Genomic DNA, 18018 nt, shown 5'->3' on the forward strand with positions numbered 1-18018 from the left:
CATAACAATATCTAGTGCAATCGTCAATAAAAGTTATGAAATACTTTTTTCTACCACATGATGGTGTTGACTTCATATCACAAATGTCAGTATGTACTAAGTCTAAAGGATTGAAATTCCTTTCAATGGACTTATAAGGATTCTTTGCATACTTTGATTCCACACACATTTGACACTTTGATTTATTGCATTCAAAGTTTGGAAAAACCTATAAGTTAATCAATTTTTGTAATATTTTGTAATTAACATGGCCTAAACGTTCATGCCACAAATTATAAGACTCAAGAAAGTAAGAAAATTTGAACTTTTATTGATTTCAACATTCATTACATTCATCTTATAAAGGCCCTCGGTGAGATAGTCTTTTCCTACATACACTTCTCCTTTGCTAATTACAATTTTTTCAAAAACGGTTACACATTTGAATCCGTTCTTGTCTAGAAGTGAAACAGAAATCAAGTTCCTACATAACTCCAGAACGTACAAGATATTGTTAAGTATCAAGACCTTTCCTGAAGTCATTTTCAAGCCCACTTTTCCTGTTCCTTCTACCTTAGTCGTAGTGGAGTTAGCCATGTGGATCATTTCTTCTACTTGAGCTGGAGTGAATTACAAAAATAACTCTTTGTTGGCACACACATGACGGGTGGCACCAGAATCCATCCACCATTCTCGAGGATTTCCCACCAAGTTGCAATCTAAGAACATAACACACAGATCATCATATTCTTTGTTGGACTCAACCATATTAGCTTGGTCCTTTTTCTTGCCTTTCTTAGGGGCACGATAATCTGTGGACTTATGGTCAATTTTGCCACAGTTGAAGCACTTTTCCTTGAATTTCTTCTTGGGTTGATTGCTTCTTTGTTCAACTTTCTTTCTTTTCTTAGAATTGTTTTGGTCATCTTCTACAATATGTTCTCCATTAATTGTAGAATTCCCTTTTGAACTTCTCTAGGCAGCCTTATCATCCTCTTCAATACGCAGTCGGATAATAAAATCTTCGACAGTTATATCCTTGCGTTTGTGCTTCAAGTAGTTTTTGAAGTTTTTCCACATAGGTGGTAGCTTCTCAATGATCGCTGCTACTTGAAATGCATCATTCACAATCAAATCTATAAAAATTTTTATGTGAGTATGAAGTACATTTTCAATTTGTTCAACTAATGTATTTTTCAAAGATATACCTTCTACTAAGAGATCATGGATGATTACTTGCAATTCCTAAACTTGAGAGACAACCGATTTGCTATCTATACTTTTAAAGTTCAGAAACCTTGCAACAAAGAATTTCTTAATTCTCGCATCCTTTGTCTTGTATTTCCGTTAGTGCCCCCACAATTTCTTCGATGTCTTAGTTCCACTGTAAATATTATAGAGGTCGTCTTGGAGGCCACTCAAGATATAATTCCTGCAAAGGAAGTTTGAGTACTTCCAAGCCTTTACAATCATGAAATGCTCTTTGTCCGAGGTTTCCTCGGGCACCTCAGGAGCATCCTCACTAGTGAACCTTTGAAGGCATAGAGTGGTGAGGTAAAAGAACATCTTTTGCTGCCATCACTTAAAGTCAATGCCTGCAAATTTTTTGAGTTTCTCCGCAGGTGCCATTGATTGCGGAGCATTTGCTCGACTTGTTGAGGCAATACTAGTTGTCCCCACAGTAGTAGCCGCATCTTGCATTTGACTTTCATTAATCATTTTTCCTGTCACCACAAGACAATAAAATTTAGTATTTTCAGAATACTATTTATAAAGTTAAGCAACTTTAAACTCTTCTTTTTGTTTCTAGTTAACAATAAAGATTTTATGACTTCCAATCGTCAATCGAGTGATCTTTAACCTGTGATGAAGATTTTATGTCTTCGAATCACTAGCTAAGTTCAAACGGAGTAGAAAGCTTAAAACTTTAATCTCAAAAAACAAGCAATACAGATTCTGCAAGTTATTCCTTAAGATTGTTATTTTATGGTGTTTTCGGGTACAAGAATTTGTATTTAGACACAACTTCAACACTAGTTCAAGTTTAAAACAAGAACACTATGAAGTACAAAAACACCCTCAACGCTAGATCAAAGTGATCTTTCTAAGAAGTGTGCTTCATTTTTTTAGAAATTAAGATGAAACAGAAATATAAAGCCAAGTCCCCCGACTTCACGGAGTGTCCTTACGGAATAATTCCCCTCACTGTACCCGAGGTTTTGGAATCTTCCTCCTAGGATAAAATGACTTTCAATCCAACTATAGTGGTATCTCAAATAGTTGGATTCGTCGAACTCACTCAACGATTTGATTGATTACAAAGAATGTTTTGAAGACAAGAAGAGTTTTTATTTCAGAAAATTTTTCATTCATTTCTAAACCTGTGGATGAAAGCAGGTTTATATAGCTATCAGATGCCTCTTCTGAAAGGTGGCAATGGTTCACTTAAAAGGTGTATCCTTTGGAAGAGTCATGTCTGTTCATTCGAAACATTGTGTCTTTTTCTGAACAGACACAATTATCTGAACAGTCACACCTTTTCCTAAACAATATGTCTTTTGCTCAAAGATTGTGTCCCTCCATTTTCCATTTACACCAATTAAACCCAATAATTAGCTATGTGGCAGTAGCTAATTAGCTAATCAAAGGGACTGATACCATTGCTGTTGTGTTGTGACGAATACATCACATCCATAATTGTTCTAGAAAGTAGCATAATAGTATTTGATTACATAGAACAAGACACATACTAAACATATTGAAGGAGACACACAAGTAAATTAATAAAAAGATATTTTATTTTATTCTATGATTTCGTAGACAACTAAAAGGGACGGAAAGTACTATAGTATATATAAGATAGACATCATTTTTAAATTTTATATGAACATGAAACTATCTGAATATGTGGCGTCAAAAATTGGAACATCCTGCTAACCAGTGCTTCCACCGTTATTTTTTTACTTGTCAGTTGTACTAAAATTAATTTTAGATGTTCAATTTTAAAAATTAAGAGATAATTTATTACTTATTTTCTAATTTATTCTTGTTATTAACCGTAAATATTTTTAAAGCATAGAGTTTATTATATTTAAAAGGTGATATGATAAAATTATTATTTTATTTATTGGTCTTCAAAGATATAACAAATCAATATTTTACAAGTAAAAAATAAATGGAGTATATAATTTCCACTGCATTGCTTGTTCTTTTTAAAGAACTCTATTGAAGTGCACATATTTCTTGAACAAAGTAGAGAGGGAGAAGTTGGTTTCCCCCTCTGATTTTCTATATTCCCTCCAAGAATATATATTCAAGAAATGGATGATAATGGAGAAAAATCATCAACAATTAAAGGAGATGAGAAAGTTGCATTCTACAAATTATTTAGTTTTGCACATAGAGTTGATATTGCACTAATGACCATTGGAACTATTGGAGCCATTGGTGAAGGATTAACTCAACCTTTAATGACACTCATTTTTGGCCAAATTATTAATTCTTTTGGTACTCCTTCATCTTCCAATGAGGTTCTTCATAAAGTCTCAAAGGTACTACCTTTTTGAGTTTAAGTAATATGAACTGAAGATATAATTTTTCTTATAGTATTATTGTAATTCTAGTTCCTATATTTAATATATTGTATTTTTGAGCGGAGTCAATTCAGGCGAAGAGTGGTTCAATGCATATTCTTTGCTGAAAAATTATGTGGTATATTAACTATTGTATTGTATATTTAATTTTATACACTTTTAACACATGTAAAGAAAAATTTCACATTTTTCGTCAAATTTTTGACTCCAACCGAATTAAGATTTGATATAGAAGGTTCTTATAAACACAAACGCATAAACTTGTTTTTTCCTTCTCATCCTTTTCTATTTTCATTTTACTCTTAGAGATATCCATGAGCTACTTTAAAATATTCTCTTTTCTCATTGAAGAGGTGCACAAATGTTCCAGTTTTTCTGCTTCTGAAACAGAAGCAGAAAATATCTATTTTTTTAAAAAAGTAGAAGCAGGAAATTATCTTTTTATAATAAAAATGTTTTTATCACACACACATATTATCTCTCTCTCTCTATCTCTCTCTCTCTATATGTATGCATATATACACATATATATAGACAGAGCTTATTAATTAATTAACATATCTTATAAATTTGATTTTAAAATTTTAAACTTCATATTTACATCATAATTCTTTATTTTATGATTTATATATTATTTTTTTCACTTATTTTATTTAAATAAATCTGAAATTATTATTAATGACGATATTTAATTATATAAAAATAAAATTTTAATGAAAAATATTATAATAGCTATTTAAAATAAATATTCTCTATAAATTGATTTTAGTAGTAAAAGTCTATTGTTACATGTCCTTTTTGGTCATGTGGCTCAAAAAAACACTTCTTGAAAAAGATTATCCAAACACAATCTGTTTTTCAAAAACACTTGTCAAATGAATTTATCAAACACAAATCATTTTTTTTTAAAAACACTTTTTTGAAAAGTTATTTTATAAAAGTATTTCTCAAATAAGCAGTTTTGTAACAACAATCTCAAATGGGCTCTAAGCGTCTATTTGGGATTGCTTATTTCCCAAAGAAAAATAATTATTTTGAGAAAAAAATACTTTTTTTTTCAAAGAAAGGTGTTTGGTAAACTTGCAAAAGTGTTTTTTAAAAAAGCAAAAGCAGTTTTCTTGCTTCTGAAAGAAGCAGAAAATTTTTGCTTGAAAAAAAAAACAGAAGCAGAAGCAGAAGCAGAAAATCACTTTCTTTATGACTAAAATATCCCTATCACTCACTCTCTCTCTCACACACACTAATATATATAAAAACAAAATAATATGAAAGCTCATCTCTCTCTCACACACACTAATATATATATATATATATATATATATAAATAAAATAAAGAATTAACATATCTTATACGTATGATTAAAGTTTGATTTTAATATTTTATACTTCATATTTACATTATATAATTTATATATTATTATTTTATTTTCACTCATTTTCTTTAAATAAATTTTAAAAAATTATTGATGATGATCCGAAGAATATATAACTTTTTATTTTTTATTATTAATGATAACAAATGACAGATGAATCACGTTACAAGAATAAATGATATTTTGACAGCACTTGTAAATTTTTTTTCGAATATTTAATTTTAAATAAATAATTCATGAAAGGTGACATATTTGTTACCATGTAGTTTGCATATATGAAGAATGAGATGAGCCTTCTGGTATACCTTCAGAAATACAAGACAAATCTTCTACCAGTATGGAGATATTGCAGAATAAAATTAGGGATAAAATCATTGAGAATTTTGTGATGTATGAAGGACTAATTATTTTTGTCGTTAATTTTTCATAAATAATGACTTAATTTATGAAATAATTTTTATATTTATTTTTGTTTGATATTTTAAAGTGATATTTAAATTATTTAAGTAATATATCATTATTAATATTTTTAATATATTTATGTATATAAATATTGATTGAAAATTTTAGAGTACGTTATAATTAAATAAAATAAAATTTTAATTAAAAATATTATAATAGATATTTTCAATAAATTTTCTCTATAAATTGTATTTTAGTAGTAAAAGTCTATTGATACATGTCCTTTTTGGTTATTTGTCTCAAAAAAGCACTTCTTGAAAAGATTATCCAAACATAATCTGTTTATCAAAAGTATTTTTCAAATGAATTTACCAAACACAAATTGCTTTTTTCAAAAACACTTTTTTGAAAAGCTATTTTATAAAAGTGTTTCTTAAATAAGCAGTTTTGTAACAGCAATCCCAAACGGGCTCTAAGTGCTTATTTAGGATTGCTTATTTATCTCAAAAAGTAGTTATTTTTAAGAAAAAAAATACTTTTTTTTTTAAAAGAAGGGTGTTTGGTAAATTGGCAAAAGTGTTTTAAAAAAGAAGTAGAAGCAGTTTTTCTGTTTCTACGAAGCAGAAAATTTTTGTTTTTCAAAAAAAGCAGAAGCAGAAGTAGGAAATTATTTTTTTATGAAAAAAATATCTCTATCACACACACACATATATACATATACATGTATATATATGTATGTATGTATATCTATCTATCTATCTATCTATCTCTCTCTCTCTCTCTCTCTATATCTATCTATCTATCTATCTATCTATCTATCTATCTATCTATCTATCTATCTATATATTAATTAATTAACATATCTTATAAGTTTGATTTTAAAATTTTATACTTCATATTTACATCATAATTCTTTATTTTATTTTCTGATTTATATATTTTTTTCACTCATTTTCTTTAAATAAATCTAAAATGTCATTAATAATGATATTTAATTAAATAAAAATGAAGTTTTAATTAAGAATATTATAATAGATATTTAAAATAAGTATTCTTTATAAATTGATTTTTGTAGTAAAAGTCTATTAATACATGTCCTTTTTGGTCATGTGGCTCAAAAAAACACTTTTTTAAAAAGATTATTCAAACACAATCTGTTTATCAAAAACACTTTTCAAATGAATTTATCCAATACAAATTATTTTTTTTTCAAAAGCACTTTTTTAAAAAACTTTTTTATAAAAATGTTTCTCAAATAAGTAATTTTGTAACAGCAATCCAAACGGACTCTAAAATATTCTAGTGAAAAAAGGGTGACGCACCATCCTTTAAGAAACAGAATTGTTATAGATTGATTCTACTTATATATATAATTAAGGGAAAAGGCTCAAATATGCCACTAAACTATCAGAAATAACTCATTTATGCCATCCGTTAAAAGTTGGGCTCATTCATGCCACCGCCGTTACAAAACGGGCCCATCCATACCTTTACTTTTTAACAGATAGTTTTTAAAAATAGCCTTGCCACGTGGCAATTTATTAGAGGGCCACGTCATTTTAAAAAAAAAATTAATTTTTTTAATTTTTTAAAAAAAGAAAAAAATTGATCCATTAAAAAGAATCCACACAACTTTTTGATCCATTGAAAATTAGTTTGATCTATGCTTTTAAAATTTGATTAATTTTTCATGAATATATTCTTAAAACATTCTCGTTCGATTCATTTTTTTTGTCATTTTTGACATATTAAGATTGTTTTCATATTTTACCTTTAATATTAATTATTTTTTTCTTCAAATTAATTTCAAATACAATAGTAAACATCATTTAATAAATATATTATAATAAAATAACTATTTTAATTGACGAGTGAGTAACTAAAAGGGAACGGAGAGAGTATACACTCCACGCTTTTTATCACTTTATTTTTATTTTTTTTTAAAAGATTCACGTTAACTAAAGCTTTTGTCATTTCTCAGTTGTAACTGAAGGGATATATAAACATCAAATATTATTATTATATTATTAATAGTTATCTTCTCATTTTGCCAACTCTACATATACTATATATGTTGGCATGTTGTCGCCTTCCTGTTTTTGCAATGATAAATGATGATGCATAAAGTGTTACGTACAAATGTTGAATGCTGATTAGGGGCGGCTCAACCCTTTTGGAGAAAAGGCGGCCGCCTAAGACCCCAAAACTTGAGGGACCTATTTTTGTTTAGTAATAATAAATTACAAATTTTAAGAAATATATTAAATACTATTTATAGAAAAAAGAAAAAATTTATATAGAAAAATAAAACGCAAGGCCTCCGTTTGATTTTTGCCCTAGGTTATAAATTTGCTTGAGCCGCCCCTAATGCTGATGATGCCATTCTATGCTTAATAAAAAAATAAAAAAACTAAAAAGTTACTTACATTCGGCTGACAAAATATTTCATGTATGTTAAGACATACTATATGCTTAATTAGCATAGCGTTTGATTATAAATTTTAGTAGTAGATTTAAAAAAAAAAAAATTCTTTAAATACTTTTTTGATCATGAAAAATTAATCAAATTTTAAAAGTATAGATCAAATTAATTTTTAATGGATCAAAAAATTGGGTGGATTCTTTTTAATGGATCAAAAAAAATTTTAAAAAGATTTTTTTTTTAAATAAAATAAAAATGACGTGGCCCTCTAATAAGCTGCCACGTGGCAAGGCTGTTTTTAAAAATCGGTTGTTAAAAAGTAATGACATGGATGAGCCAATTTTGTAACGGTGATGGCATAAATGAGCTCAACTTTTAACGGATGACATAAATGAGTCATTTCTGATAGTTCAGTGGCATATTTGAGCCTTTTCCCTACAAATAAAATAAATCTATATTTTTTATTTTCTGATTTATATATATTTTTTTCACTCATTTTCTTTAAATAAATCTAAAAATATCATTAATAATGATATTTAATTAAATAAAAATAAAATTTTAATTAAGAAAATTATAATAGATATTTTAAAACAATATTCTCTATAAATTGATTTCAGTAGTAAAAGTATATTAATACATGTCCTTTTTGATTATTTGGCTCAAGAAAACACTTCTTTAAAAAAATTATTCAAACACAATTTATTTATCAAAAGCACTTTTCAAATGAATTTACCAAATAATTTTTTTGTTTGTTAAAAGTACTTTTTTAAAAAGCTATTTTATAAAAATATTTCTCAAATAAGTAGTTTTGTAACAGCAATCCAAACGGAGTCTAAAATATTCTAGTGAAAAAAGGGTGACGCACCATCCTTTAAGAAACAGAATTGTTATAGATTGATTCTACTAGTCTGTTTTGGAGAGAGTAGATACATAATTGCGCAATCAGCTGAACATTCTACTATTCTGTTTACTTAAAGAAGACAACTCTAAATTGATTTTGGTTTTTACAAATATTTGTTTGTATGTAAATAGGCAGTTTAATTTTATTTTCATTTCAGGTTGCCATTTACTATGTCTATCTCGCTATTGCGTCGGCCATTGCTTGCTTTTTACGTAAGTGTGTACACTAATTCATTTTTGAGTATTCTAAATTCATTTTCTTTACGTGGCAGAGTAAATTTAAGCCTTCTAATCAACTAAACTATCAAACATAATAGTATAATATTTTGAATTTTATAACAGATTCCTGAAAATTGACCCTAAAATAGCTAGGTTGTATTTGGGTTAACTTATATCTAGGATCTAACATATGAATTTGTGATGATAGTTATCCAACAGGTACAGTGCTAGAAAGTGTAGATAACTTCCCAAGAGTGTAGCATTAGATCAGGACAGGGTAAAAGAACCAGACAAGAAATAAGAACAGCCTAAATTTGTGTTCTTGTACTATTGAAATAGAAGCAAAATGCGTAAGCTTACCAATAAATATTAGTATTACAGAGATGTCATGTTGGATGGTCACTGGAGAGAGACAAGCGACTCGAATTCGGGGACTCTACTTGAAGACAATATTGAGGCAGGACATTGCCTTCTTTGACACTGAAACAACAACTGGAGAAGTCATTGGAAGAATGTCTGGAGATACTATTCTCATTCAAGATGCCTTGGGTGATAAGGTGCAGTTCTCTACTAACTAGCTCTGTACTAACGAGATGCTTTAACTTTGCTTAATAACCCAACAAAAAATAATCTTGTGTTGATTGATTGCAGGTTGGGAAGTTTGTTAAGCTTCTCTCGACATTCGTTGGAGGCTTCATAATCGCCTTCTCAAAGGGATGGCTTCTCTCACTAGTCTTGGTTTCTTGCATTCCTGCTCTTGTCATTGCTGGAGGAGCCATGGCATTGATCATGTCCAACATGTCAAGCCGCGGACAGATTGCTTATGCAAAAGCTGGAAATGTAGTTGAGCAAACTATTGGAGCAATCAGAACAGTAAAGCCTCAGCACAGTCCGAAATCTTTCTATATAATTTAGCAATAGACTTATTAATTTTAATCAAAGTCACAATTATCTTTAGGTTGCAGCATTCAATGGAGAGAAGCTGGCGATAAATAAGTACGACAACACACTAAAAATTGCCTATGCTTTTACTGTCCAACAAGGACTTGTTTCAGGAGTTGGACTTGGTACATTCTTACTCGTTCTTTTATCTACTTATGGACTTGCCATTTGGTATGGTTCTAAAATGGTAATAGAGAAAGGTTATCATGGTGGAGATGTCATCAATGTTCTCATGGCTATAATGATCGGTGGAATGTAAGTGTAAAAGTTCTGTCTGTTTAAAGCTTCTTAGATTTGTCTCACTGGATAATTAGTGTAGGCTAAGAAGTGTGAAATCTTTGGCTTGTTTTCTTAATGATTTGCAGGTCACTAGGCCAAACTACACCTTCATTGAATGCATTTGCAGCAGGACAGGCTGCAGCTTACAAAATGTTTGAGACAATCAACAGAAAACCTTTGATTGACGCATCTGACGTGAGTGGGGTTGTGTTGGAACACATCGAGGGTGAAATTGAGCTTAAAGATGTGTATTTTAGATATCCATCCAGGCTAGATGTGCAAATATTTAGTGGATTATCACTTGTTGTTCCTAGTGGCAAAACTGTAGCTTTGGTTGGGGAAAGTGGAAGCGGGAAGTCAACTATTATCAGTTTATTGGAGAGATTCTACGATCCTGAAGCTGGAGAAGTACTCATAGATGGTGTCAATTTGAAGAAATATCAACTCAAATGGATCAGGCAGCAGATAGGATTAGTAAGCCAGGAGCCTATCCTGTTTGCAACTACCATAAAGGAGAATATCAGTTATGGTAAAGAAAACGCTACTGAAGAAGAGATTAACACAGCTATTGAGATTGCTAATGCTGCTAATTTCATTAAAAAACTACCCCAGGTAATAATTTTTTTCCCTTAATATCTATATCTGCACTTCCTGTAAGCTGCTAATAGGCAAAGGACAAACTAAAATATTTGTACGGATATTCATCCTTTTCATGTTTCGGGGAGCTATAGGGGCTAGACACTATGGTAGGTGAGCGTGGAACACAACTATCTGGTGGTCAAAAGCAAAGACTGGCAATAGCAAGGGCTATTCTAAAGAACCCAAAAATACTACTCCTCGATGAAGCTACAAGTGCACTTGATGCTGAATCAGAGCAAATTGTGCAAGAAGCACTTGAGAAAGTTATGGAGAAAAGAACATCTGTGGTTGTTGCTCATCGTCTAACAACCATCAGAAATGCTGATCTTATAGCTGTACTGCACGCTGGCAAACTACTAGAGCAAGGTAATAATTCAAAAAGGAGAAAGATGTTCATCAAGCCTTACTTTTGTAGATAGGTATAACCATCTTTACTCTCATTATGAAAATAGGAAATCACGATAAATTGATGCAAGATCCAAATGGGGCATATTCACAGCTTATGCAAATGCAGGGAGGCATGGGAAGCTATGAAGATGATAACATGATTATGAAAAATATGGACCCTGACAAGGTAAATACAACCATGAATTTGGACTACAACATGACCAGGTCATCAAGCCAGCAATTGTCAGCAGTGAAGCAATCAACAAGCCATGGATCCTCTAGACATTCCTTCACACTCAGCTATCCTAGTCGGGGGACGACTGATATTCATGAAGCTGCAACAGGAGATGCGGATAAGAAAAAAGATGATGAGCAAAGTTTAAAGAATCGAAATAAAGTTCCTATTAGGCGGCTTGCTGAACTAAACAAACCTGAGTTTCCATATGTACTACTTGGATCATTGGCTGCAATTATTCATGGCCTACTAATGCCCTTATTTGGGCTCTTGCTGTCAGAGGCCATTAAATCCTTCTTTAACCCTCCACATAAGTTGCGAAATGAATCGAGATTCTGGGGACTCATGTTCTTTGGCCTCGGTGTGGTAACTTTTCTGGTTGTACCTTTCGAGAATTATTTATTTGGAGTTGCAGGGGGGAAATTGATCGAGAGAATCCGTTCTTTGACATTTAAGAAAGTAGTCCACCAAGAAATCAGCTGGTTTGATGACCCTGCAAATTCAAGGTCTGTGAACTTGTGATTGTCATTAAATTCTCCCTGCAGGGTGACATATGCTAAAACGTGGAATTTTATTGAATGCAGTGGTGCAGTAGGTGCAAGGTTATCAACTGATGCTTCTACAGTCAGGACACTTGTGGGTGATGCTTTGGCACTTACTGTACAAAGCACGGCAACTGCATTAGGCGGTCTCATGATAGCCTTCACTGCTAATTGGATTCTAGCGATTATCATTCTTCTTGTATTACCCTTAATTTGTGTGCCAGGATTTTTACCGGCCAAGTTGTATGAAGGCTATAGTGCTGATGCTAAGGTTCTTGTTAGTTGTTATATTTCATAAACTTTCATAAGGTGGTTGAACTATATTATGAAGGGTTTTGCTCATTTTTTCAGGTGATGTATGAAGAAGCTAGTCAAATAGCAAATGATGCTGTTGGTAGTATTAGAACAGTGACGTCATTCTGTGCAGAAGAAAAAGTGATGGACATGTACCTAAAGAAATGTGAAGGCCCAATGATGAAAGGAGTAAAGATCGGAATTGTCAGTGGAGCAAGCTTAGGTTTTGGTTCTTTTACACTCTACTGTACGATTGGCTTTTGTTTCTTCATTGGATCTGTCCTAATCGAACATAGGTTAGCTACATTTGGCCAAGTCTTTAAGGTAAAAATACACGATTCTCTTTCTCTCTCCTGTCTGTCTATATTGGTTTTTGACAGAGAATTTTAACATTGCAGGTTTTCTTTGCATTGACATTCGCAGCCGTTGGAGTTACTCAAAGTACTGGAATTGCTCCAAATGTTAACAAAGCCAAAGATTCTATAGCTTCTATATTTGACATTCTTGATAGAAAATCCAAGATTGACTCAAGTTCTGATGTTGGCACTACTCTAGCTTTTGTTCGTGGAGATATTGAACTCAAACATGTGAGTTTCAGGTATCCAACTCGCCCGGATGTCCAAATCTTCAAGGATTTATGTTTAACTATCCCTTTTGGAAAGGTACTTTCAAGTACTCACTCTACATTATGATGTACATCTTTTATTAGAATGACCTAAACTTTTGGTGTTCGCCTCTTTGTAGACTGTTGCTCTGGTGGGGGAGAGTGGAAGCGGGAAATCAACTGTCATTAGCCTAATAGAGAGGTTCTATAATCCTCAATCAGGAGAAATACATTTGGATGGTGTGGAAATCAAACAATTCAAGTTGAGTTGGCTAAGGCATCAAATGGGCCTGCTGAGTCAAGAACCAGTATTATTTAACGAGACAATTCGTGACAACATTGCCTACAGCAGACAAGGGAAAGCAACAGAAGAAGAGATCGTTCAAGCAGCAAAATCAGCAAATGCACACAACTTTATATCCTCACTGCCTCAAGGATTTGATACAGAGGTTGGGGAAAGAGGGATACAATTATCTGGTGGACAAAAGCAAAGAATAGCTATTGCACGAGCAATATTGAAGGACCCAAAGATCCTTTTGCTGGACGAGGCAACAAGTGCATTAGATGCAGAATCAGAGCGCATAGTACAAGAAGCATTGGATGGAATAATGGTAAATAGGACAACCGTGGTTGTAGCTCATCGCTTAACCACAATTAGAGGGGCTGATATCATTGCTGTGATGAAGAATGGAGTGATTGTTGAGAAAGGAAGACATGATGTTCTTATGAATATAGAAGATGGAGTTTATGCATCCTTAGTAGCATTGAGTATGACTTCAGCCTGATTACTGAAATCAGGATCACTTTCTTCATCATGGGATCAAAACTTGGATAGTGTCTCTGTGCAGTGCATTTAGCATCCGTAACGTATGTCCTCTTTTTTACATTTATAATTCTGCAATGCACATATTAATCACTGTTAGAAAATTGATGTTGAAATGCCAAATTATAAAAAACTGATCAAAACTTTGAAAAAGCATATGAGGATAAAAAAGCTAGGCGACATGAAATCAACTCTGTGTTTGGTTTGTTTATACATAATACGGTGAATGCAAATTCTCGTCCTTCTGTAAGTTCTGAATTTTCTTGTAAGGCTTGTAATTGTATGAACTCCCTGTGTAGCCATGTATGTTTTCCAATTTCATTTATGCTATCTAACCACGAGTGAGTCTTTCATCCTACAATTCGATAGACATGTAGTACACACCTATCGGTGTTGTTTGCTTTATAAATATTGTGGTGATCTTACCTTTGGTTGTTGGGTTGTAGCTCACGTTAATGTAACTCTCTCCTAAGTTGCCCTTCGTCTATCTCCTACAAACGTGTTACTTTGCATTCCACCAACAAGTCAATCTGTGAATTCTTCCCTTTGCATGAATATCAACATTCTCCCACTTGCATATATGTTTGTTAATCATTTATAAGTTTGGGGGATAACTGTTGTGCTTTTAATCAACTATATTTTGCCTTTTTGTGCTTTAAATTGCTCTATCTGAAGTTTTCTTGTTTGCAAAGGTTTCTCTTTTGTATTAATACCTGCTGTTTCTGTAGCTTAAGCAGACTATATAGAGAAAATTTAGTTATTAAGCCTCTTCAAGTTTCCAATTAGTCAAATGACCTACTTCTATTTTCTCATCGGTCGGATTGATAATCAGTCTGTCCATATATAGGTCGGATCCGATAATTGATCTGTCGGATTGATAATCGATGTGTCATAAATAGGTCGGATCGATAAACGATTTATCGAATTGATAATTGATCTGTCTATATATCGGTCGGATAGATAATAGATCTATCTAAAAAATGGATCATTTTTCTAAAAAAAATAAAAAATTATAATTATTTAATTAAAAAGAAAACTTGAAAAGACTATTTAACAAAAAATACCGACTATATAGATAGACTATAGAGATCTTCTATTCCTAGGTGTAACATAGAAACCTGTGTTTTTTTTTTTTTTTTAAACTTGAATAAAAGTGGCCATAACAATCAATAGAAATCACTTTCACTTAACTGTGATTCAATCCATTTTTCAATCTGAATCTCTCACCTTCCCTATTTTATCTAATAGGTCTCAATCTTATGTTTAAAGATCTCAACTTTATCTAGCTGGTCTCAATGTTATGATTAAAATTCGTCTCAACCTCAGGATGAATCAAATTTTGTTATTTATGTAAATAAGATTGTACTTTAACTATATTATGTAACTTGGCTACTTTGCAAATACTATCAAACAATTATGGATAAATCTAAGAATAGACCTAAATTGGGATAACTTTCTAAATTTTAGCCTCAAATAAAAAGGCTTTCTTAAAATAACCTTTACTAATAATTTTTTTGGATGAAATTGTCCCTGATCAATGGAGTAAATTACATAAATATCCTTATAATGGATAACAATTCCATATTTATATCTTTCAACATTTATGTTTTTTCTCTTTTTATTTTTATTTTTTTTCAACCCTTACTTTTTTCCTTTTTTTCTCTCAATTTTTTTTATTTTACTTTAATTTTTATTATTTCTTTCCTCTTTTTTTTTTTGTTCTTTTTGTTTTTTCTCAATCCTTGCCTTTTTTTTTTCTTTACACCTTTCAACGTCTACTTTTATAAAAAGGCAATCCGGTGCACTAAAGCTACTGCTATGCACGGTGTCCGGGGAAGGGTCCCACCACTAAGGTGTATCGTACGCTGTCTTACCTTGCATTTCTGCCAGAGGCTATTTCCAAGACTTAAATCTGTGATCTTCTGGTCACATGGCAACAATTTTACTAGTTACTCCAAGGCTCCCCTTCAAGCCTACTTTTATAAAAAAAAAATAATATTTTTATTTGATTTTTTTTTTTTTTTAAAATTTTCAACCTTTATTTTTATTTAATCTTTTTTTTTTTATTTTATCAACCTTTATTTTTTTTCATTCTCTCTCAACTTCTACATTTTCTTTGATTTTTATTTTTTTAATGTTTTTTATTTTCTTCTTTTTTAGCAATTTTTATTATTTTTGTTCTTTTTTTTGATTTCTTTCAATCAAGTTACATCTCATTAGCAAAAGTTGACACTATCACATTATAAAGGCAAGACTTATGACTTAAAAAAAAAAAAAGCTACGTTTCATGGATAAGTTGACACTACCACATTATAGAGATAAGACTTATGACTTTCAAACAACAAGTTATGTTTCATGGTCAAGAGTTGACACTACCACATTGTATTTTGATTTATGAGATGTTTTATAACTCTTACCTTAGAGGCAAGACTTAGCTCAGGGCCTTTCAAACAATAAATTATGTCCCATGGGCAAGGGTTGACTGTATCACGTTATATTTTCATTTATGAGATGTTCTACAACTATTGTCTTAGATGCAAGACTTAACTCAAGGACTTTCAAACAACAAATTATGTCCCACGGGCAAGGGTTGACTCTACCATGTTATGTTTTTATTTATGAGATGTTCTACAATTATTGCCTTAGAGGCAAGACTTAGCTCAAGGACTTTCAAATTACAAATTATGCCCCACAGGAAAGAGTTGACTCTACCATGTTATGTTTTCATTTATGAGATGTTTTACAACTATTGTCTTAGAGGCAAGACTTAGCTCAAGGACTGTCAAACAATAAATTATGCTCTATGGGCAAGAGTTGACTCTACCACGTTATGTTTTCATTTATGAGATGTTCTACAACTATTGCCTTAGAGCCAAGACTTAATTAGCTCAAGGACTTTCAAGCTACAAATTATGCCCCACAGGCAAGAGTTGACTCTACCAGGTTATATTTTCATTTATGAGATGTTCTACAACTATTGTCTTAGAGGCAAGACTTAGTTCAAGGACTTTCAACCTACAAATTATGCCCCACGGGCAAGAGTTGACACCACCACGTTGTCTTCATTTATGAGATGTTCTACAACTCTTGCCTTAGAGATAAGACTTAACTCAAAGACTTTCAAACTACAAATTATGCCCCACGAGCAAGAGTTGACACTACCACGTTATGTCTTCATTTATGGGATGTTCTACAACTATTGTCTTAGAGGCAAGACTTAGCTTAAGGACTTTCAAATAATAAATTATGCCTCAAGGGCAAGAGGTGACACTACCATGTTATGTCTTTATTTATGAGATATTCTACAACGCTCACCTTAGAGACACGACTTATCTCAAGAATTTTCAAAGAACTTCGTAACAACAATCCAACAACAACAAACCCAGTGTGTTCCCACAAAGTGGGGTCTGGAGAGGGTAAGATGTACGCAGTCCATACCGCTACCTTCGAAGAAGTAGAGAGACTATTTTCGACAGACCCCCGACTCAAGATAAAGAATAGGCGACAAGGAGATGGATTACATAACAACAATCCATGCCCTTAAATTTGTTTAAGTTGAGAAAAAAGAAAAAAGCGATCAAACAAAATAGAGAAATAAAAAAAAAAGATTGAGAAAAAAAGGAAAGAAAAAAATAAAGATTAAGAAAAAAGCGAAGAATTAAAAAAATTGAGAAAAATCAAAATAAAGTTTGTGAAAAATGAAGGAAAAAAAGAGAACTGATAAAAAACAAAAATAAAAGAAAAATAAAGGTTAAAGAAAAATAAATTAAAAAAATAAAAAATAAAAAGAAATAGATAATGCTTGAGAAAAAAAATAAAAAAAATAAAGGTTGAGACAAATGAATTAAAACATGAAAATAAAATTAAAGGAAAAAATAAAAAGTGAAAATAATAAAAAATAGAATAATAAAATTAAAGGAAAAAATAAAAAATGAAAATAATAAGAAATAGAATAATAAAATTAAAGGAAAAATAAAAAAAAGTAAAAATAATAAAAAATAAAATTTGAGAGACAAATGAGTATGAAAGTTTAAAAATATATTTGAGGTGTAGATGAGCAAAATGGTACTTGTACTACTTAAAAGGTAAGAAAGGTTATTCTTTAAAGATATTTCTTATTGAGATCAAATATCTAAAGTCACCCATATTTGAGTCTATTACATGTAATTTTCTAAACAATTAATATGTAATAAACTATCTTCAGAGGAGTTAATTCCTTATGTCGCCATCCAACTATTGAGAATGTCTCACTGAAGTCACTTTTAATTTTTTCTTTCCTATATATTCATGTAAGTCTTGAGAGGACTCCACTAAAATTATCTTTGAATTTGACATATTGTTTAAAATAAATGGCTAGATTTACTTGTATTCAAAATTAGTCTTTT

At 31.2% G+C, this 18018-nt stretch overlaps 1 protein-coding gene across 4 annotated transcripts; it reads left to right on the forward strand.

Annotated features, from left to right (window-relative positions):
• The first annotated feature begins 3277 nt into the window (after positions 1-3277).
• On the forward strand, positions 3278-13879 carry LOC107858066 (ABC transporter B family member 9-like). 4 transcript variants are annotated; one of them, XM_047406778.1, is made up of 12 exons: positions 3278-3530; positions 8828-8888; positions 9231-9445; positions 9540-9761; positions 9847-10085; positions 10196-10721; positions 10841-11114; positions 11201-11876; positions 11955-12183; positions 12264-12530; positions 12605-12868; positions 12951-13879. In XM_047406778.1, the coding sequence occupies exons 1-12, from the start codon at positions 3300-3302 to the stop codon at positions 13593-13595; spliced, it is 3849 nt and encodes a 1282-aa protein (XP_047262734.1). In that variant the 5' UTR covers positions 3278-3299; the 3' UTR covers positions 13596-13879. The 4 variants fall into 4 exon arrangements, with proteins under 4 accessions (XP_047262734.1, XP_016558284.2, XP_047262733.1 ...); XM_016702798.2 differs by having other exon boundaries at positions 8828-8882; positions 9270-9445; XM_047406777.1 differs by lacking the exon at positions 3278-3530 and having other exon boundaries at positions 8693-8882; positions 9270-9445.
• Positions 13880-18018: the final 4139 nt, after the last annotated feature.

This window comes from Capsicum annuum, chromosome 2, assembly GCF_002878395.1.
Source record: "Capsicum annuum cultivar UCD-10X-F1 chromosome 2, UCD10Xv1.1, whole genome shotgun sequence".
Taxonomy (NCBI): Eukaryota; Viridiplantae; Streptophyta; class Magnoliopsida; order Solanales; family Solanaceae; genus Capsicum; species Capsicum annuum.

Bases quoted from the DNA above. Each gene is read 5' to 3' on its own strand.
- LOC107858066 (XM_047406778.1), top strand. From the start codon at position 3,300: ATGGATGATAATGGAGAAAAATCATCAACAATTAAAGGAGATGAGAAA. The intron at 3,531-8,827 runs GTACTACCTTTT...TTTTCATTTCAG, and splicing joins TTCTTCATAAAGTCTCAAAG to GTTGCCATTTACTATGTCTA. The intron at 9,446-9,539 runs GTGCAGTTCTCT...GATTGATTGCAG, and splicing joins AAGATGCCTTGGGTGATAAG to GTTGGGAAGTTTGTTAAGCT.